The sequence below is a fragment of the Panulirus ornatus genome, chromosome 40, assembly GCF_036320965.1.
Source record: "Panulirus ornatus isolate Po-2019 chromosome 40, ASM3632096v1, whole genome shotgun sequence".
Taxonomy (NCBI): Eukaryota; Metazoa; Arthropoda; class Malacostraca; order Decapoda; family Palinuridae; genus Panulirus; species Panulirus ornatus.
In genome coordinates, this window is record NC_092263.1 from 16,933,378 (window position 1) to 16,957,313 (window position 23,936).

Genomic DNA, 23,936 nt, shown 5'->3' on the forward strand with positions numbered 1-23,936 from the left:
GTAAAAGTTCTGGGTAAAATGTGCATGGATTATGTTGGTTGATCAGTAATGATTGACATTATGATGTCCTGTAAATGAAGAAATGCACCATAAATCAAAGAATTTTGTAGGTATGTAGGCAGGTGAAATTTTTGGAAGTTAGACTAATTATATTATCTATTGAAGTGTGGGATTTGGATGGATGTAAATAATTTGAGTAAGGTTTAGGGTTTTACATTGTGGGTTTAGTATTAAGTGAAAACTAGCAAAATTTCTATTAGAATGAAGATATTAATGAATCCTTTATTGACACTAAAGTTTGCCTCACAATATGGTGCTGGATAGGTTGATGAATGATTTATGGTAATGAGTCGGGAGTGGAAGCTTTGCGAAGCCAGTGTAGCCAGTTGAGCTTGGATTATGTATGGGAGTATTTGCAGTAAACTTAATAGAAAATAATGAAGTAGTTGAATGGCATTGATTAATGAAAGGGTACCTTTTGTAAAAAATAGAAAATGTGATGAGATGTTTAGATGTGTGGAAACAAGCCATGGGAAGATTGATAAAAATGATGTGCTCTATATGTCTGATGTGAGTGTGGTGAGAGAATAAAGTGAAGCAGTAGGACAGAGTGACAAATATTTAGAGAAGAACAGAGTGACAATATTTAGAGAAATTAGATGCACAGTGAATTCTTTTACCCTATTCATTACTCAGAGCCATGACTGTGGTAATACATAGCAAAGTGCTTTAAGTCACAATTGTGGTTTTGGTGTTTATTCCATGTTTTATTTTGAATTTCCTGCTTATGCATGATTCCATATGATATCCATAGATATCATTAGCAACCTAACAATACGCTTGGAAAAAAAATTCAATCATCACAGTGCCCATAAATCATCAAAGAATGTGTAACTACAGTTTTGTTAGGGAAAGGTTAACACCCTCTATTGTTGCTAATTTTACAGTAAAAGAGACAGTTTGTCTTCTATCAGTGTTGATATTTTTTTTATAAGAATTGGATTATTTTATTTCATTAATTCATTTGAATAGTGTTCTTTGTAAATGGTAGTGTATGTGGATCTGTAGAAAGTGCATATAGGATATAAAAGATATGTAAATTATATGAAAAATATGTATGTGATATGTTAAATCATGCCTGGTGAAAAACCATAAGTTTGGGAAGTGTTTAGATTTATGTAGAATGAACTTACCCCTAGAAAAAGAAATAATCATCATATACATTCACAATTCAAGTGGAAGTGTGTTTCTATCAGTGTACCTACACTCCACACTCACAGCCCTGCAACACCAATAAAGAGGATAGTGTACTGATTTTTGGTATTTTTCTTACAAATATATGCCAGACACATTCTGTAAGGAAAAATAGTTAAATTTTTTTGTACGTATGTGACAAGTAACTCACGACAAAATATGCAATAAAAGGATTAAGGTAGTGATGCTGCATTAGCTACCGAGTTATATGGTGCAGGATGTTTTATTGGATCATGATAGATGGAACTTGTTTAATATTAGGTTCTTCCTGTCAATGGGCTATTGAAATACTATGCATATATGTAAACAATCTACATTTCATTTTTACTTAATCAGATTGATGCAACGCTGGAGAATCTTTATGACTCAGTAGCAGAAAATTCAGCATTGGAAGAGCAACGACCCCATGCATTCTCTAAACTTGTCAGCCTCTTAGGCCACTTACGAAAGGGAACAGAATTAGATGACATCTGGGACACATATAACTCTCAAAAAGGATACAGGTGAGTAGTAAGTTTAGACAGTCATTGAATTAGGTATGAAAGTGGCTGATTTTTCTTTATGCCTTTTTTAATTTTCATACATACATATGTGCCCATACATGCACATATACATACATATACATTTCAGTGTATACATACATATACATACACAGACATATACATATATACACATTGGAAAAGATCACAATTTTGCACGTGATCAAGTATATTCCTATGACTCCACGGGGAAAGTGAAACATGATAAGTTCCCAAGTGCACTTTTGTGTAATAATCACATCATCAGGGGAGACACAAGAGAGAAATATAACAGTCAGTTGATATACAACGAAGAGACATAGCTAGGACGCTATTTGGTAAACAGGCGATTGTCCAAGATATACAAGTGTATCATACACTTATTATGTGGACAAGAAGGTGAACTGCTTACAAATTTTATCAACGATAAAATTTGTATAGACTATCACTAACATTAAGATTATAATTCTTTTGTTTTTTTGTTTTTTTTTTTCTTTTTGCTTTGTCGCTGTCTCCCGCGTTTGCGAGGTAGCGCAAGGAAACAGACGAAAGAAATGGCCCAACCCACCCCCATACACATGTATATACATACACGTCCACACACGCAAATATACATACCTACACAGCTTTCCATGGTTTACCCCAGACGCTTCACATGCCCTGATTCAATCTACTGACAGCACGTCAACCCCGGTATACCACATCGATCCAATTCACTCTATTCCTTGCCCCCCTTTCACCCTCCTGCATGTTCAGGCCCCGATCACACAAAATCTTTTTCACTCCATCTTTCCACCTCCAATTTGGTCTCCCACCTCTCCTCGTTCCCTCCACCTCCAACACATATATCCTCTTGGTCAATCTTTCCTCACTCATTCTCTCCATGTGCCCAAACCAAGTCAAAACACCCTCTTCTGCTCTCTCAACCACGCTCTTTTTATTTCCACACATCTCTCTTACCCTTACGTTACTTACTCGATCAAACCACCTCACACCACACATTGTCCTCAAACATCTCATTTCCAGCACATCCACCATCCTGCGCACAACTCTATCCATAGCCCACGCCTCGCAATCATACAACATTGTTGGATTTCTTTGGGTATTTGATAATAGAAGATTCAATGATATTTCTCGTGGCACTGGAGTTAGAGTTAATAACTGAGATGGCATTACTGCAGTCAGTACAACGATCATAGTTTTTAACGTGATTAAACAAGGCATTTGATTCTTGTCCCATTCTTATACTGTATTTATGTTGCTTAAGTCTAACAGAAAGATCCTTACCAGTCTGCCCAACATAAAACTTATAACAATTTTCTGGTGAGTTCCTGAGTAAGATATTCTTTATAGTATTATTGTTGCTGAAGGCAACATTAGAATTTAAGGATTTAAGCAACATGGGAATTAAAGTAAAATTATTATCAAAAGGGAGAACTAAAAGATTCTTGGTGTCAATGGGAGGTTTGGGTTCAAGTCTATTAAATGATATCTTTGCTAACTTAAAGGATTTTATCAATGAAAGATGTAGGGTACTTTAACTTAGATCCAATATAATGTATCTTCTCAAACTCATCATCAATATACTCTGGACTGCAAGTACGTAATACCCTAAGGAACATAGATTGAAATGATGATAATTTAACTCTTTCATGTTGAGATGAGTAATAAAGGATATATGAGCATACATTGGTTGGTTTTCTGTATGTGCTAAACTTGCCTATGGATCATGCAATCTAAAAATGGGATTGGGAGAAAGAATACTTCCCAAGTATTCCCTGCGTGTCATAGAAGTCGACTAAAAGGGGAGGGAGTGGGGGGCTGGAAATCCTCTCCTCTCGTTTTTTAATTTTCCAAAAGAGGAGCAGAGAAGGGGGCCAAGTGAGGATATTCCCTCAAAGGTTCAGTCCTCAGTTCTTAATTCTACCTCACTAAAGTGGGAAATGGCGAAAAGTATGAAAAAAACAAAAAATCATTATTTTCATTTTCTACAGTAAATTTGATGGAAGGTACTAATTGTTAAGTAAATGGAGAACGTTTGTAAATTTTCATTTTTTGGCCAAACACAAAGAACATCATCTACATACCTAAACGAAATTGGATTAGACGGTAAGATATCCTTTAGTAATTTTGTTTCAAAAAATTTCATATGAAGATTACTTAGTACAGGTGAAAGAGGGTTACCCATTGCTATACCAAATTTTTGAGCATAATAATCTCCACTGAATTGAAATACACAGTCTTTTATATACAGTTTTATTAGTTCAATGAAAGCAGACTATGAAACAGATAAATGAATATATCCTATTTGTCAATCTTTCCTCACTCATTCTCTCCATATGTCCAAACAGTTTCAACACACCCTCTTCTGCTCTTTCAACCACACTCTTTTTATTTTCACATATCTCTCTTACCCTTTTATTACTTACTTGATCAAATCACACCACATATTGTCCTCAAATGTTTCATTTGCAACACATCCACCCTCCTCCATATAACCCTATCTATAACCCATGCCTCACAACCATTCAACATTGTTGGAACTACTATTCCTTTTAACATGCCCAATTTTGCTCTCCGAGATGATGTTCTCTCCTTCCACACATTCTTCATCGCTTGCTTGACCTTTGCCTCCTCCCCCACCCTGTGACTCACTCCCACTTCCATGGTTCCATCTGCTGCTAAGTCCATTCCCAGATATCTATTACACTTCACTTCCTCCTATTTTTCTCCATTCAAATTTACATCACAATTAAATTGTCCCTCCACCCTACTTAACCTAATAACCATGCTCTTATTCATATATACTGTCAGCTTTCTCCTTTCACACACTTTTCCAAACTCAGTCACCAACTTTTGCAGTTTATCACTCAAATCAGCCACCAGAGCTGTTATATTGTTACACATAACTGCTGTTTCCTGTGTCAGCAAGGTAGTACCAGGAAACAGATGAAGAATGGCCCATCCACTCATATACACATATTTATGCATAAACACCTATATACCTACATATACTCACATATACATATCAGCATATACATACATATACATACATACACACAAACAGACGTATGCATATATACACATGTACATATTCATATTTTCTTGCCTTTATCCACTCCTGTTGCTACCCAGCCCCATAGGAAACAGCATTGCTACCCCCAGCTTCAACAAGGTAGTGCCAGAAAAACAGACAAAAAAATCCACATTTGTTCACACTCAGTCTTTATCTGTCATGTGTAATGCACCGAAACCATAGCTCCCTATCCACATCCTGGCCTCACAGACCTCTCCATTGACAGCATGTTTACTCCAGTATACCACATTGTTCCAGTTCACTCTATTCCTTGCATGCCTTTCACCTTCCTGTGTGTTTAGGCCCTGATTGCTCAAAATCTTTTTCATTCCATCCTTCCACCTCTAGTTTGGTCTCCTGCTTCTCCTTTTTCCCTTCACCTCTGACACATGTTTCCTCTTTGTCAATCTATCCTCACTCATTCTCTCCATATGTCCAAACCATTTCAACACGACCTCTTCTGCTGTCTCAACTGCACTCGTTTTACTTCCACACATCTCTCTTACCCTTTCATTGCTTACTTGATCAAACCTCACACCACATATTGTCCTCAAATATTTTATTTTCAACACATCCACCCTCCTTCATACAAAATAAAAAATCTCAAGTGCCACACCATGTGCATTTCATATCGCACCTGTTTTTGGTAGCATGGGGTGTGCTTGCTTTGTTTTGGTCTCAGTGTGCATCAAGCTATTGTGTGGTCAGATTGTATACAGAGAATTGTGATTTTATTTATTAGATACTTTTGTGATTCTTATAATTCAAACTGGCATCAAGTAATAGGGAAGTTAAAAGAAAGTGAGTGGACTGTATATTGTATTATGATTATTTATTTATTTATTTTGCTTTGTCGCTGTCTCCTCCCCCCCTCATGTGTGCGAGGTAGCGCTAGGAAAAGACAAAAAAGGCCCCATTCGTTCACACTCAGTCTCTAGCTGTCATGTAATAATGCACCGAAACCACAGCTCCTTTTCCACATCCAGGCCCCACAGAACTTTTCATGGTTTACCCGAGATGCTTCACATGCCCTGGTTCAATCCATTGACAGCACGTCGACCCTGGTATACCACATCGTTCCAATTCACTCTATTCCTTGCACGCCTTTCACCCTCTTGCATGTTCAGGCCCCGATCACTCAAAATTTTTTTCACTCCATCTTTCCATTTCCAATTTGGTCTCCCACTTCTCCTCGTTCCCTCCACCTTAGACACATATATCCTCTTGGTCAGTCTTTCCTCTCTCATTCTCTCCATGTGACCAAACCATTTTAAGATACCCTCTTCTGCTCTCTCAACCACACTCTTTTTATTACCACACATCTCACTTACCCTATTATTACTTACTCGATCAAACCACCTCACACCACATATTGTCCTCAAACATCTCATTTCTAGGACATCCACCTCCTGCGCACAACTCTATCCATAGCCCACGCCTCGCAACCATACAACATTGTTGGAACCACTATTCCTTCAAACATACCCTTTTTGCTTTCCAAGATAATGTTCTCGACTTCCACACATTCTTCAAGGCTCCCAGAATTCTCGCCCCCTCCCCTACCCTATGATTCACTTCCGCTTCCATGGTTCCATCCAATGCCAAATCCACTCCCAGATATCTAAAACACTTTACTTCCTCCAATTTTTCTCCATTCAAACTTACCTCCCAATTGACTTGACCCTCAACCCTACTGTACCTAATAACCTTGCTCTTATTCACATTTACTCTCAACTTTCTTCTTTCACACACTTTACCAAACTCAATCACCAGCTTCTGCAGTTTCTCACATGAATCAGGCACCAGCGCTGTATCATCAGTGAACAACAACTGACTCACTTCCCAAGCTCTCTCATCCACAGCAGACTGCATACTTGCCCCTCTTTCCAAAACTCTTGCATTCACCTCCCTAACAACCCCATCCATAAACAAACTAAACAACCATGGAGACATCACACACCCCTGCCGCAAACCTACATTCACTGGAAACCAATCACTTTCCTCTCTTCCTACACGTACACATGCCTTACATCCTCGATGAAAACTTTTCACTGCTTCTAACAACTTGCCTCCCATACCATATATTCTTAATACCTTCCACAGAGCATCTCTGTCAACTCTATCATATGCCTTCCCCAGATCCATAAATACTACATACAAATCCATTTGCTTTTCTAAGTATTTCTCACATACATTCTTCAAAGCAAACGCCTGATCCAAACATCCTCTACCACTTCTGAAACCATACTGCTCTTCCCCAATCTGATGCTTTGTACATGCCTTCACCCTCTGAATCAATACCCTCCCATATAATTTCCCAGGAATACTCAACAAACTTTTTTTTTTTTTTTTTTTTTTTTTAATACTTTGTTGCTGTCTCCCGCGTTTGCGAGGTAGCGCAAGGAAACAGACGAAAGAATTGGCCCAACCCCCCCCCCATACACATGTATATACATACGTCCACACACGCAAATATACATACCTACACAGCTTTCCATGGTTTACCCCAGACGCTTCACATGCCTTGATTCAATCCACTGACAGCACGTCAACCCCGGTATACCACATCACTCCAATTCACTCTATTCCTTGCCCTCCTTTCACCCTCCTGCATGTTCAGGCCCCGATCACACAAAATCTTTTTCACTCCATCTTTCCACCTCCAATTTGGTCTCCCTCTTCTCCTTGCTCCCTCCACCTCCGACACATATATCCTCTTGGTCAATCTTTCCTCACTCATCCTCTCCATGTGCCCAAACCACTTCAAAACACCCTCTTCTGCTCTCTCAACCACGCTCTTTTTATTTCCACACATCTCTCTTACCCTTACGTTACTCACTCGATCAAACCACCTCACACCACACATTGTCCTCAAACATCTCATTTCCAGCACATCCATCCTCCTGCGCACAACTCTATCCATAGCCCACGCCTCGCAACCATACAACATTGTTGGAACCACTATTCCTTCAAACATACCCTTTTTGCTTTCCGAGATAATGTTCTCGACTTCCACACATTCTTCAAGGCTCCCAGAATTCTCGCCCCCTCCCCTACCCTATGATTCACTTCCGCTTCCATGGTTCCATCCAATGCCAAATCCACTCCCAGATATCTAAAACACTTTACTTCCTCCAATTTTTCTCCATTCAAACTTACCTCCCAATTGACTTGACCCTCAACCCTACTGTACCTAATAACCTTGCTCTTATTCACATTTACTCTCAACTTTCTTCTTTCACACACTTTACCAAACTCAATCACCAGCTTCTGCAGTTTCTCACATGAATCAGGCACCAGCGCTGTATCATCAGTGAACAACAACTGACTCACTTCCCAAGCTCTCTCATCCACAGCAGACTTCATACTTGCCCCTCTTTCCAAAACTCTTGCATTCACCTCCCTAACAACCCCATCCATAAACAAACTAAACAACCATGGAGACATCACACACCCCTGCCGCAAACCTACATTCACTGGAAACCAATCACTTTCCTCTCTTCCTACACGTACACATGCCTTACATCCTCGATGAAAACTTTTCACTGCTTCTAACAACTTGCCTCCCATACCATATATTCTTAATACCTTCCACAGAGCATCTCTGTCAACTCTATCATATGCCTTCCCCAGATCCATAAATACTACATACAAATCCATTTGCTTTTCTAAGTATTTCTCACATACATTCTTCAAAGCAGACGCCTGATCCAAACATCCTCTACCACTTCTGAAACCATACTGCTCTTCCCCAATCTGATGCTTTGTACATGCCTTCACCCTCTGAATCAATACCCTCCCATATAATTTCCCAGGAATACTCAACAAACTTTTTTTTTTTTTTTTTTTTTTTTTATACTTTGTTGCTGTCTCCCGCGTTTGCGAGGTAGCGCAAGGAAACAGACGAAAGAATTGGCCCAACCCCCCCCCATACACATGTATATACATACGTCCACACACGCAAATATACATACCTACACAGCTTTCCATGGTTTACCCCAGACGCTTCACATGCTTTGATTCAGTCCACTGACAGCACGTCAACCCCGGTATACCACATCACTCCAATTCACTCTATTCCTTGCCCTCCTTTCACCCTCCTGCATGTTCAGGCCCCGATCACACAAAATCTTTTTCACTCCATCTTTCCACCTCCAATTTGGTCTCCCTCTTCTCCTTGCTCCCTCCACCTCCGACACATATATCCTCTTGGTCAATCTTTCCTCACTCATCCTCTCCATGTGCCCAAACCACTTCAAAACACCCTCTTCTGCTCTCTCAACCACGCTCTTTTTATTTCCACACATCTCTCTTACCCTTACGTTACTCACTCGATCAAACCACCTCACACCACACATTGTCCTCAAACATCTCATTTCCAGCACATCCATCCTCCTGCACACAACTCTATCCATAGCCCACGCCTCGCAACCATACAACATTGTTGGAACCACTATTCCTTCAAACATACCCATTTTTGCTCTCCGAGATAATGTTCTCGACTTCCACACATTCTTCAAGGCCCCCAGAATTTTCGCCCCCTCCCCCACCCTATGATCCACTTCCGCTTCCATGGTTCCATCTGCTGCCAGATCCACTCCCAGGTATCTAAAACACTTCACTTCCTCCAGTTTCTCTCCGTTCAAACTCACCTCCCAATTGACTTGACCCTCAACCCTACTGTACCTAATAACCTTGCTCTTATTCACATTTACTCTTAACTTTCTTCTTCCACACACTTTACCAAACTCAGTCACCAGCTTCTGCAGTTTCTCACATGAATCAGCCACCAGCGCTGTATCATCAGCGAACAACAACTGACTCACTTCCGAAGCTCTCTCATCCCCAACAGACTTCATACTTGTCCCTCTTTCCAAAACTCTTGCATTTACCTCCCTTACAACCCCATCCATAAACAAATTAAACAACCATGGAGACATCACACACCCCTGCCGCAAACCTACATTCACTGAGAACCAATCACTTTCCTCTCTTCCTACACGTACACATGCCTTACATCCTCGATAAAAACTTTTCACTGCTTCTAACAACTTTCCTCCCACAAACTTATACCTCTGTAATTTGAGCACTCACTCTTATCCCCTTTGCCTTTGTACAATGGCACTATGCAAGCATTCCGCCAATCCTCAGGCACCTCACCATGAATCATACATACATACATTAAATAACCTTACTAACCAGTCAAAAATACAGTCACCCCCTTTTTTAATAAATTCCACTGAAATACCATCCAAACCCACTGCCTTGCTGGCTTTCATCTTCTGCAAAGCTTTTACTACCTCTTCTCTGTTTACCTAACCCTCTCACTTTGCACACCACCTTGACCAAAACACCCTATATCTGCCACTCTGTCATCAAACACATTCAACAAACCTTCAAAATACTCACACCATCTCCTTCTCACATCACCACTACTTGTTATCACCTCCCCATTAACCCCCTTCACTGAAGTTCCCATTTGTTCCAATTACTGTATATTGTATTGAAAATGGCTCATCGGTTACATTTGATTTAACAGACTTTTGGCATTAATGGTCACCCCATCCCCCCTATTAGTCCATTGAATTGAGGGTTTACTGTACTTCCTGCTCCAGACGTCCTTTCCCTCCTTATGAGGCTCCTGTAGCATTCTGGATGCTGGTTAAACCCACCAATCAGGACCATAGGTCATAATGTGTGTGATTTTGTAAATGCACTTATGTGCTTAGAGTGCAGGGCAATTTGATCTTTCATGTTTAATGAATACCTCACTGAATATCTCATGTTTTATAAGTTTCTTTGTCTGCTTCAGTACCTCCTGGCTAGTTGATTCCAAAGGAAATATTAGCAGAATTGGCTGTCCCCATATGTTTTGATTATTTATTTTATTTTTTCATGTTGAAGGTTCCACTCATGGATAAAAGTCCACATCAAGGGTGGGCCTTAATTTTGAGATAGAGAGGGTTATGAAAGGGAAAAAGAAGAGACAAGAAAAAGTATTTTCAGATTTTGTAGGAAGTGAAAAACCTGTCTTTTAAAATGTGTCTGGCCATGATTATTAGGAAAGACTCAAGAAGATAGAGAGTTTCAAAGTTTTGAGGTGTATGGAAAGAAATAGTTATAAAAATGGCTCACCCATGAGTTGCTGATGGCCACACAGTAATCATTTGACATGGCAACTTGCCAAGTATCATGTGGTCTAGCTAGTGGTGGAGGCAAACAAGCAGCCAGCTCATGGTAGCAAAAACCAAAGTCATAACTGTGGGAGGGAGAAAGTTAAACAGTATTGCAGTTGGTCAAGTTTTTAACTTAGCCTGGGAGAGTTTATGAATCAGACCACTTTTGACTCATCTGTCAAGCAAGGATGCACAGCTACAACCACCCCAGATGTGAGAGCAGTACTCCATATGAGGATGAATCATTGTTCTGTACAAAATGAAAGAAAAGAAATTTTGAAATCTAAACAGGACCCCCAGTTTCTTAGAGGCAGACTTAGCTATATCTGTAACATGGGGTTTCCAATAAAGAGTGGACGTAACAGTAAGATTGAGTATGTTCATTGAGTCAAGTGCTGGAATTACAGAACTGTCAGAGGAGAGATGAGAGTTGTGAGGAGTTTTCAATAGAGAAATGGGTAGAAACTGGGTCTTTGAGGCATTGAACTTAATTAGATTTTGTTTGCCCCTTTGAGATATCCCATCCAAGTTTATTGAGAAAGTTGTGTTGAGACGAGATGCAGATCAAGTGAGAAGAAGGAGCAGAATTGAAGGATGTGGATGAATGCAGTGTTGAGTTATCAGAGTATAAGTGCACTTAGTTATTCATGGAAGAGAGAAAATCATTAATAATAAGGAAAAAAGTGTAGGGGATAGTATAGATCCTTAAGAGATACTGCTGCTGATGCGGAAAGGTTGGAGGCTGATTCATCAATAACCACAGAGATAGATCGGTTAGAGAGGAAGCAAGATATGAGGTTGCAAAGTGAGGGAGGAAAGCCAAAAGAAGGGAGCTTAGAGATGAGACCGCTAATGCCACACTCTGTTAAAAGTTTTGGTCATGTCAGGGGCAACTACATAAGACTCCCTCACATCTCTCAGAGATGTTGAACGGACATTAGTAAGATAAGAAGGAATATCACCAATGGATCTTGCACAGTGGAAGGTATATTGGTGATCAGAGAGAAGACTGAGCTTCAAGATGTTTAAGGAAATAGATGTTGAGGAGGGATTCAAACACTTTGGAAATAGTAGATGTCAAAGTAAAAGGACAGTAGTTAGAGGGGTTAGAATAGTCAACCTCCTTAGGGATAGGGTGTATCGATGCTAGCTTCCAGGAAGAAAGAAAAGTCTTGGTTTAAAAACAGAAACAGAACAAATAAGCAAGCACAGATGCAAGTTCAGAGGCACACTCTTTCAGTACATGGGAATGGATGCCATCAGAACCATAATCCTTATTTGTGTCCAGAGAGAGAAGCACTTCAGACAGTTTGAAAAGAGGTTACAAGTAGGGGCATAGGATTATCAAGAGATTGTCAGGGGTTGAAGGATTGTTAGTCATTTAAAGTGGATTTAGAGGAGAAATGGGAAACAGAATTGCCTTGTCTACAGGAGAGACAACTATATTGCTGTCAGATTGGAAAAGTGAAGGAAAGGTATGATGTCAGATGTTATTGATGACAGCTAAAGATGAGAGAGATTTATCAGTGGCTGACAAGGAGAGGTTATCGCACTTCCTTTGAATAAAGGAACACTTTGCCTCATGGATAATGTCTTTGCAGTGATTACAGATAGTGAAAAAAGGCTGAATGGGAGTCAGAGAGAGGAAAGTTTTTTAAGTCTGATATGCCTGAGTTAATGCCTGAATGGTCTCACAACAGGAGTGGTTGAACCATGAATTGAAGGAAGAGGTTATCTTGGAGGAAGAGTGGATGAATACTTCCATTCCCACAAGAATAATCTCTGCTGTGTGTTTAGCAGATACAGAAGCATTACATAAGAGACACTGGTTTACCCAAGGAAAGTCAGAAAAGAATTTTTGTAAGTTATTCCAATTAGCTTTGTTGAGATGCCAATACACATAGATGGGCTGCTGGAGGGGTAGGTGCTGTTAAAATAGATACATTGATAATGGAAGTGTGATGAGATGAACCACTTTAAGGTGAGATTTTGTATTAAAGCAGGATGGATTTGAGATGAAGAACAGATCCAGAATATCAGGAGAGTGGTTACAGCAGTCAGGAATATTGGTTGGATGGGTGATGATTTGCTCTGGATCATGGAAAATGTGAGGGCTTTAATCCCTCCACCATCCATATGGAAGGAATTCAACCTTTCCTTATGGTGAACATTGAAACTCCCTAAGTAAAGATCTCAGCTTACAGGTGAGAGGATGCTACAGTCTCATGGCAGTGTTTAGATAGTTGAAGAAAAATACAAAATTTGTAGAATTAGGAGAGCAGTAGGCGAAACAGAGGAAAAGTGTGGTGGTTGGGAGACAGACCTTGAGCCAAACAACATCATAGTTTGGGGACTCAAAGTCCTAGAGACATGCAACAGGTGTGTTGATGTTGGAATAACCACAAACACCACCTTTGAACTGGAATCGTGAGTAGAGATTATAGTTGGATATGAAAAAGGGGCTAGTGAGAACATCATTAGACAGCTGGCTTTCAGAGAGAAGTAGGATACTAGGAGAGGTACTAGACAGATGTTGTTCAACAGAAGAGAGGTTACTGGAGAGACCATGAATGTTGGTATAGCAGTTAGAAAAAGAGGAAGGTCTAACAGAGAGGGAAGGTTCGTGGGAGGGGCCATGACGACTACTGTCAGAGCTCTCCCTCTCATTGGCAGTAGAGTCAGTTGGAAACCAGGAGATTCTTAGCACCTCATGATGTTTGGGAGTAGGATTAATTGATTTGTTGAACTCCATCATGATTAAACTTGGAACTGTTTAAGCAGACAGGAGGTGGTAGAGTAATTATGTTAAAAATAACCGAGGTTATCTGATGTATGGTCTTTATTTAATCCAAAGATAATTATAGTTTTATGTCTGTCAATTTCCTGGTTTAATAAGCTCTTTCATTTTGGTGCTTTGCACTTTTCAAAAGTCTGTTGATGTTGATTCATCAACCATTGTGTCTAGTTTTTTCATCATCTCACTTTTTGCTAACAAGCACTAAATTTGTATGCTCTGCACTTTTCTAAACTTTGCATGTACTTGACTGTTAATTTTCCTGGTGGTTCTTTCTGAAACAGTGCTTATTATTCTATATACAGCCTCACCCAGTCTCCTGGACACCTCTTTCTTAAAGTCTCCTGATTCTTGTCTCTGCATCAATTCTCTGCATCAATCATCATCTTCTGAACCTCTTGATCATTTCCAGAAACTGCCCCTTCTCCCACTTCCTGCCTACTATTTTCAGTAATTTTTGTACCCTGTGCTATGGGCATTTCCTCTTGTTCAGTAACCTCTAGGACATCTAGCATAGTCCCTTCTGGCCTTCCTCTCCTTTAATCATTCTGTCTTCTTCCATATATAACCTATTAACCCCTTCACTTTGTTTGAGTCTGTGCTCTTGATCATGTGTTCTAACTTGTCATTTCCTGAGTTCCTCTGTGATTTCATAACATCTTTCATGATCCTTTAATTGAATCCTTAATTTCTTTCTTTCCTCTGTAGTTATGTTGTTAAATTGATTCTGTTTTTTGATAATGTCAGATAATGTCTCTAACTTTTGTTGTCTGGTGATTTATCCTCCATTTCTTCCATTTGTTTTATCCTTGTTGATCTAATCACAACTGATTGTTTTTAATACTTTCCCCTATATGAATCCATCTCTTGTTACTTTAGGCTACTTGGCTTTGTGTTTGATATCAGCCTGGCCCAGTTGGTGTGGCTAGTTTTCACATCTTTTAAGATCTCAATTTTTTTGATCCAAGCGGTGCTATATTGTTTCACTAAATTAATGACAACAGTAATGAAGCTTATTGGCACAGAAATGGCATACACCATGAGGAGAATTTAAAACACATCAACTGACAATTTTACCTCTTAGTTTGAAAAACCTTACTAGACAATTTTACCTCTTAGTTAGAAAAACTTTACTATTTTCATTTAGTCCTTGCTGCATTTTTTATAGTAATTCTTAGATATACTTGCCCACTCTCCCCATGTCAGCCACTGACTCTTTTATATTTAGGTCTTTTGAAAATGAGTAGTAATATGTAGAAATCTTTTCACTGAAGTTGGCAGTATTCTATGACATTTGATTTACAACCTGAAATGTCCCTCTCATCTCCTATGAAATTTCCACTAAATAGCATAATCATACTTAATATCTGAAAGGTATTCCTGCAGAGAGTTCCTGCTTGATGCCCTTATGCTGTGTGAGCACAGCCATTGCATACATCTGGTATCACGACTCGCAAAGAAGGATAGCAGTGCTGCATTCTCATATCGTGTCATGAATTGGCTTACAGGCCTACACTTTCATGTCAAAATTGACCCCAAGTCTGTTTCACACATTATGGTGAGTTATATGTAGTACTGAATTTTCTTTTCATTTTCAAAAATTTCCTAGGTCTATCATCATAACATTTGTGTGTTATATCTGTTAGTTTTCAACTTCCTAATTGTGTCATAAAAGTATACAGGAAAAATTGATCACTCTAGGATATGATCTACAAATTTGATAGCATTATTTAGTAGGTACGAGTAACACTGTAAATTGTCTACGATGGAAGTCAATGTGTTTTCCAGATCCTATGTGTAATTTTAAAAGTTTTCGCCTGATGAAGGTACAGCTTGTGTCTCATATGCTGTATATATATATTTATTTATTTATTGTACTTCATCAAACACCTTCAAAGTATAATAGATATAATAGATAAAGGGTGTTTTGGTCGAGGTGGTGTGCAAAGTGAGAGGGTCAGGGAGAATGATTTGGTAAACAGAGGAGAGGTAGTAAAAGGTTTTGTGGAAGATGAAAGCTGGCAAGGCGGTGGGTTTGGATGGTATTGCAGTGGAATTTATTAAAAATGGGAGTGACTGTTGTTGACTTAGTGAGGATATTCAATGTATGTATGGCTCATGGTGAAGTGCCTGAGGATTGGTGAAATGCATGCATAGTGCCATTGTACAAAGGCAGATGGGATAATGGTGAGTGTTCAAATTACAGAGGTATAAGTTTGTTGAGTATTCCTGAGAAATCATATGGGAGGTTATTGATTGAGAGGGTGAAGGCATGTACAGAGCATCAGATTGGGGATGAGCAGTGTGGCTTCAGAAGTGGTAGAGGATGTGTGGATCAGGTGTTTGCTTTGAAAAATGTATGTGAGAAATACTTAGAAAAACAAATGGATTTGTAGGTAGCATTTATGGATCTGGAGAAGGCATATGATAGAGTTGATAGAGATGCTCTGTGGAAGGTATTAAGAGCATATGGTGTGGGAGGCAAGTTGCTAGAAGCAGTGAAAAGTTTTTATTGAGGATGTAAGGCATGTGTACGAGTAGGAAGAGAAGAAAGTGATTGGTTCTCAGTGAATGTCAGTTTGCGGCAGGGATGCGTGATGTCTCCATGGTTGTTAATTTGTTTATGGATGGGGTTGTTAGGGAGGTGAATGCAAGAGTTTTGGAGAGAGAGACAAGTATGCATTCTGTTGTGGATGAGAGGGCTTGGGAAGTGAGTCAGTTGTTGTTCGCTGATGATACAGCACTGGTGGCTGATTTGGGTGAGAAACTGCAGAAGCTAGTGACTGAGTTTGATAAAGCGTGTGAAAGAAGAAAGCTGAGAGTAAATGTGAATAAGAGCAAGGTTATTAGGTATAGTAGGGTTGAGGGACAAATCAGCTGGGAGTTGAGTTTGACAGGAGAAAAACTGGAGGAAGTGAAGTGTTTTAGATATCTGGGAGCGGATTTGGCAGCAGATGGAACCATGGAAGCGGAAGTGAGTCACAGGGTGGGGGAGGGGCGAAAGTTCTGGGAGCATTGAAGAATGTGTGGTAGGCAAGAACATTATCTTGGAAAGCAAAAATGGGTATGTTTGAAGGAATAGTGGTTCCAACAATGTTATATGGTTGCGAGGTGTGTGCTATATATAGGGTTGTGCAAAGGTGGGTGGATGTGTTGGAAATGAGATATTTAAGGACAATATGTGGTGTGAGGTGGTTTGATTAAGTAATGAAAGGGTAAGAGAGATGTATGGTAATAAAAAGAGTGTGGTTGAGAGAGCAGAAGAAGGTGTATTGAAATGGTTTGGTCACATGGAGAGAATGAGTAAGGAAAGATTGACAAACAAAGAGGATATATGTGTCAGAGGTGGAGAGAACGAGAAGTGGGAGACCAAATTGGAGGTGGAGGGATGGAGTGAAAAATATTTTGAGCGATTGTGACCTGAACATGCAAGAGGGTGAAATGCATGCAAGGAATAAAGTGAATTGGAATGATGTGGTATACCGGGGTCGACGTGCTGTCAATGGATTGAACCAGGGCATGTGAAGTGTTTGGGGTAAACCATGGAAAGTTTTGTGGGGCCTGGATGTGGAAAGGGAGCTGTGGTGTCAGTGCATTATACATGACAGCTAGAGACCGAATGTGAACGAATGTGGCCTTTGTTGTCTTTTCCTAGTGTTACCTCACAAGCATGCGGGGGGAAGGGGGTTGTCATTTCATGTGTGGTGGATGGCGATGGGAATGAATGAAGCAAGCAAGTATGAATTATGTAAATGTGTATATATATATGTATGTCTGTGTATGTATATATATGTATACATTGAAATGTATAGGTATGTATACATTTAGCTAAAACGCTAACACAGGAGACAGCGACAAAGTATGATAGAAAAAAAATTATTTTACTTGATTGCCGTTTCCCGCATCAGTGAGGAAGCACCAGGAAACAGAAGAAGAATGGCCCATTCATTCATATACACATATATATACATAAACGCCCATGCACGTACATATACATACATAGACATATACATATCATCATATACACATGTACATACATAAACATAAACATACACAGACATATACATATATACACATGTACATATTCATACTTTCTTGCGTTCATCCATTCTTGATGCTACCCCAACCCACAGGAAACAGCATCATTTACCCCTGCTTCATCAAGGCATTGCCAGAAAAACAGACAAAAAAGGCCACATTTGTTCACACTCAGTCTCTAGATGTTCTGTGTAATGCACCAAAACCACAGCTCCCTATCTACATCCAGGCCCCACAGACCTTTTCACAGTTTACCTCAGATATTTCACTTGCCCTGGTTCAGTCCACTGACAGCATGTCGAACCCGGTGTACCACATCATTCCAATTCACTCTATTTCTTGCACACCTCTCACCCTCTTGTATGTTCAGGCCCCAATCACTCAAAATGTTTATCAATCCATCCTTTCACCCTCAGTTTGGTTTCCCACTTCTTGTTCCCTCCACCTCTGACACATATATCCTCTTTGTCAATCTTTCCTCACTCATTCTCTCCATATATCCAAACCATTTCAACGCGTCCTCATCTGCTCTCTCAACAGCGTTCTTTTTATTTCCACACATCTCACTTACCCTTTCATTACTTACTCGATCAAACTACCTCACACCACATTTTGTCCTCAAACATTTCATTTCCAACACGTCTACCCTCCTCCATACAACCCTATCTATAGCCCATGCCTTGCAGCAGTATAATATTGTTGGAACTACTATTTCTTCAAATATACCCATTTTTTATCTGACATAATGTTCTCTCCTTCCACACATTCTTCATTGTCCCCAGAACCTTCTCCCCCTTCCCCATCCTGTGACTCTCTTCCACTTCCATGGTTCCCTTTGCCTCTAAGTCCAATCCCAAATATCTGAAACACTTCACTTCCTCCAGTTTTTATCAGTTCAAACTTACATCCCAAGTAACTTGTTCTAACCCCTACTGAAGCTAATAACCTTGTTCTTATTTGGACAATACTTGCAAGGAAGGTGTGCAAATGACTGGGAGATGTATAAAAGAAAGCAGCAGGATTTCAAGAGAAAGGTGCAAGGGTTGAAAAAGAGAGCAAATGAGAGTTAGGTATAGAGAGCATCATTGAACTTAAGGGAGAATAAAAAGATTTTTGGAAGGAGGTAAATAATGTGTGTAAGACAATAGAACAAATGGGAAGATCAGTGAAGGCAGCAAGTGGGGAAGTAATAACAGGTAATGATTAGGTGAGAAGGAGATGGAGTGAGTATTTTGAAGGTTTGTTGAAAGTGTTTGATGATAGTATGGCAGATATAGGGTGTTTTGGTTGGGGTGGTGTTTGAAGTGAGAGGGCTAGGGTGAATGGTTTTGTTAAGAGAGAAGGGGTAGTGAAAGCTTTACGTAAGATTAAATCCATCAGGGCGGTGGGTTTGGATGTTATTGCAGTGGAATCTATGAGATAAAGGGGGTGACTTCATTAGTGATTGGTTGGTAAGGTTATTTAATGTATGTATGGATCATGGTGAAATGCTTGAGGATTGGCAGAATGCATGCATAGTGTCATTGTACAAAGGCAAAGGTGATAAAGGTGAGTTTCAGATTACAGAGGCATAAGTTTGTTGAGTATTCCTGGGAAATTATATGGGAGGGTATTGATTGAGAGGATAAAGGCATGTACAGAGCATCAGATTGGGGAAAAGCAGTGTGGTTTCAGAAGTGGTAGAGGATGTGTGGATCAGGTGTTTGCTTTGAAGAATGTATGTGAGAAATATTTAGAAAAACAGATGGATTTGTATATTGCATTTATGGATCTGGAGAAGGCATATGATAGGGTTGATAGAGATGCTTTGTGGAAGGTTTTAGGAGTATATGGTGTGGGAGGTAAGTTGGTAGAAACAGTAAAAAGATTTTACCAAGAATGTAAGGCATGTGTAGAAAGTAGGAAGAGAGGGAAGTGATTGGTTCCCAGTGAATGTCGGTTTGTGGTAGGGGTGAATGATGTCTCCATGGTTGTTTAATTTGATTATGGATGGGGTGGTTAGGGAGGTGGATGCAAGAGTTTTGGAGAGAGGGGCAAGTATATAGTCTGTTGTGAATGAGAGGACTTGGGAAGTGGGTCAGTTGTTGTCCACTGATGATACAGGGCTGGTGGCTGCATCAGGTGAGAACCTTCAGAAGTTGGTGACTGAATTTGGTGAAGTGTGTGAAAGAAGAAAGTTGAGAGTAAATGTGAATAAGAGCAAGGTTATTAGGTTCATTGGGGTAGAGGGACAAGTTAATTGGGAGGTACATTCGAATGGAGAATAATTGGAGGAGTGAAGTGTTTTAGATATCTGGGAGTGGACTTAGCAGCAGATGGAACCATAGAAGCAGAAATGAGTCATAGGGTAGGGGAGGGAGCAAAGGTTCTAAGAGCATTGAAGATTGCATGGAAGGTGAGAACATTATCTCGGAGGGCAAAAATGAGTATGTTTGAAGGAATAATAGTTCCAACAATGTTAAATGGTTGCAAGGCATGGGGTATAGATAGGGTTGTGCAGAGGAGGATGGATGTTTTGGAAATGAGATGTTTGAGGACATGTGATGTGAGGTGGTTTGATCGAGTAAGTAATGAAAGGGTAAGAGAGATGTGTGGTAATGAAAAGAGTGGTTGAGAGACCAGAAAAGGGTGTATTTGAATGGTTTGATCTCATGGGGAGAATGAGTGAGGAAAAAATGACAAAGAGGATGTATGTGTCAGAGGTGAAGGGAAGAAGGAGAAGCAAAGACCAAATTGGAGGTGGAAGGGTGGAGTGAAAAAGATTTTGAGTGATTTGGGCCTGAAAGGCGTGCAAGGAATAGAGTGAATTGGAATGATGTGGTAGAACAGGGTTCAACGTGCTGTCAGTGGATTGACCCAAGAGATGTGAAGTGTCTGGGGCCTGGATGTAGAAAGGGAGCTGTGGTTTGGGTGCACTACACATGACAGTTAGAGACTAAGTGGGAACGAATGTGGCCTTTTTTTCTTTTCCTGGCACTACCTCGCTATTTTCCTGTGTGGCAGGGTGGCAACAGGAATGGATGAAAGCAGTAAGTATGAATTTGTACATGAGTATATATGTATTTGTGTGTATGTATATGTATGTATACTCTGCAGTGTATATGTATGTATATGTGCATGGATGGGTGTTTATGTATATATATGTGTATATGAGTGGTGAGCCAGTCTTCATCTGTTTCCTTGCGCTACCTTGCTGACGTGTGAAACAGGGTGGATCATAGGGTGGGGGAGGGGGCGAAAATTCTGGGGGCCTTGAAGAATGTGTGGAAGTCGAGAACATTATCTCGGAAAGCAAAAATGGGTATGTTTGAAGGAATAGTGGTTCCAACAATGTTGTATGGTTGTGAGGCGTGGGCTATGGATAGAGTTGTGCGCAGGAGGATGGATGTGCTGGAAATGAGATGTTTGAGGACAATGTGTGGTGTGAGGTGGTTTGATCGAGTGAGTAACGTAAGGGTAAGAGAGATGTGTGGAAATAAAAAGAGCGTGGTTGAGAGAGCAGAAGAGGGTGTTTTGAAGTGGTTTGGGCACATGGAGAGAATGAGTGAGGAAAGATTGACCAAGAGGATATATGTGTTGGAGGTGGAGGGAACGAGGAGAAGAGGGAGACCAAATTGGAGGTGGAAAGATGGAGTGAAAAAGATTTTGTGTGATCGGGGCCTGAACATGCAGGAGGGTGAAAGGAGGGCAAGGAATAGAGTGAATTGGAGCGATGTGGTATACCGGGTTTGACGTGTTGTCAGTGGATTGAATCAAGGCATGTGAAGCGTCTGGGGTAAACCATGGAAAGCTGTGTAGGTATGTATATTTGCGTGTGTGGATGTATGTATATACATGTGTATGGGGGTGGGTTGGGCCATTTCTTTCGTCTGTTTCCTTGCGCTACCTCGCAAACGCGGGAGACAGCGACAAAGTATAATAAAAAAAAAAAAAAATAATAATATTTATTTTCTATTCATTATACTTTGTTGCTGTCTCCCATGTTAGCAAGATAGCGCAAGGAAATGGACAAAAGAATGGCCCAACCCATCCACATACACATGTATATACATAAACACCCACACACGCACATATACATACCTATACATTTAAACGTATACATACATATACATACACAGACATATACATATATATACTTATACATATTCATACTTGCTGCCTTCATCCATTTCTGTTGCCATCCCGTCACACATGAATTGGCACCCCCTCCCCCCAAGCGTGTGCGAAGTAGTGCTAGGAAAAGACAACATAGGTCACATTCGTTCACACTCAGTCTCTAGCTGTTATTTGTAATGCACCAAAACCCAAGCTCCCTTTCCATGTCCAGGCCCCACAAAACTTTCCATGGTTTACCCCAGATGCTTCACATGCCCTGTTTCAATCCGTTGCCAGCATGTTGACCCTGGTACACCACATCGTTCCAATTAACTCCATTTCTTGCATGCCTTTCACCCTCCTGTATGTTCAGGCCCTGATTGCTCAAAATCTTTTTCACTCCATCCTTCCACCTCCAATTGGTCTCCCATTTCTATTCGTTCCCTCCACCTCTGACACATATATCTTCTGTCAATCTTTCCTCACTCATTCTCTCCATGTGACCAAACCATTTCAATACACCTTCTTCTGCTCTCTCAACCACACTCTTTTTATTACCACACATCTCTCTTACCCTTTCATTACTTACTCAATCAAACCACCTCACACCACATATTGTCCTCAAACATCTCATTTCTAACATATCCACCCTCCTCCGCACAACCCTATCTATAGCCCACTCCTCGCAACCATATAACATTGTTGGAACCACTATTCCTTCAAACATACCCATTCTTGCTCTCAAAGATAATGCTCTCACCTTCCACACATTCTTCAATGCTCCCAGAACCTTTGCCCCGTCACTCACCCTGTGACTCATTTCTGCTTCCATGGTACCATCTGCTGCCAAATCCACTTCCAGATATCTAAAACACTTCACTTCCTCCAGTTTTTCTCCATTCAAACTTACCTCCCAATTGACTTGTCCCTCAACCCTACTGGACCCAATAACCTTGCTCTTATTCACATTTACTCTCAACTTTCTTCTTTCACACACCTTACCAAACTCATCACCAGCTTCTGCAGTTTCTCACCCAAATCAGCTACCAGCACTGTATCATCAGTGAACAACAACTGACTCACTTCCCAAACCCTCTCATCTACAACAGACTGCTTACTTGCCCCTCTCTCCAAAACTCTTGCATTCACCTCCCTAAAAACCCCATCCATAAACAAATTAAACAACTATGGAGACATCACGCACCCCTGCCACAAACCGACATTCACTGGAAACCAATCACTTTCCTTTCTTCCTGCTAGTACACGTGCTTTACACTCGATAAAAAATTTCACTGCTTCTAGCAACTTGCCTCCCACGCCATATACTCTTAATACCTTCTACAGAGCATCTCTATCAACTCTATCATATGCCTTGTCCAGATCCATAAATGCTACATACAAAATACATTTGTTTTTCTAAGTATTTCTCACATACATTCTTCAAAGCAAATACCTGATCCACACATCCTCTGCCGCTTCTGAAACCACACTTCTCTTCCCCAATCTGATGTTCTGTACGTGCCTTCATCCTCTCAATCAATACCCTCCCATATAATTTCCCAGGAATACTCAACAAACTTATACGTCTGTAATTTGAACACTCACCTTTATCCCCTTTGCCTTTGTACAATGGCACTATGCATGCATTCTGTCAATCCTCAGGCACTTCACCATGAGCCATACATACACTGAATATCCTCACCAACCAATCAACAACACAGTCACCCCCTTGATTAATGAATTCCATTGCAATACCATCCAAACTCACTGCCTTGCTGGCTTTCATCTTCCGCAAAGCTTTCACTACCTCTTCTCTGTTTACCAAATCATTCTCCTTGACCCTCTCACTTCACACACCACCTCGACCAAAGCAACCTATATCCGCCACTCTATCATCTAACACATTCAACAAACCTTCAAAATACTCACTCCATCTCCTCATATCACCACTACTTGTTATTACCTCCCCGTTTTTCCCTTTCACC

The 23,936-nt window shown here is 40.3% G+C and overlaps 1 protein-coding gene across 1 annotated transcript in view; it reads left to right on the forward strand.

Moving 5' to 3' along the window:
* The window catches only part of LOC139761485 (uncharacterized), a 419,732-nt gene that overhangs the window by 76,588 nt on the left and 319,208 nt on the right, over positions 1–23,936 (forward strand). Inside the window, 2 exon segments of the mRNA XM_071685744.1 lie at positions 1,591–1,757; positions 15,205–15,376. Coding sequence (XP_071541845.1) covers positions 1,591–1,757; positions 15,205–15,376 — 339 coding nt within the window.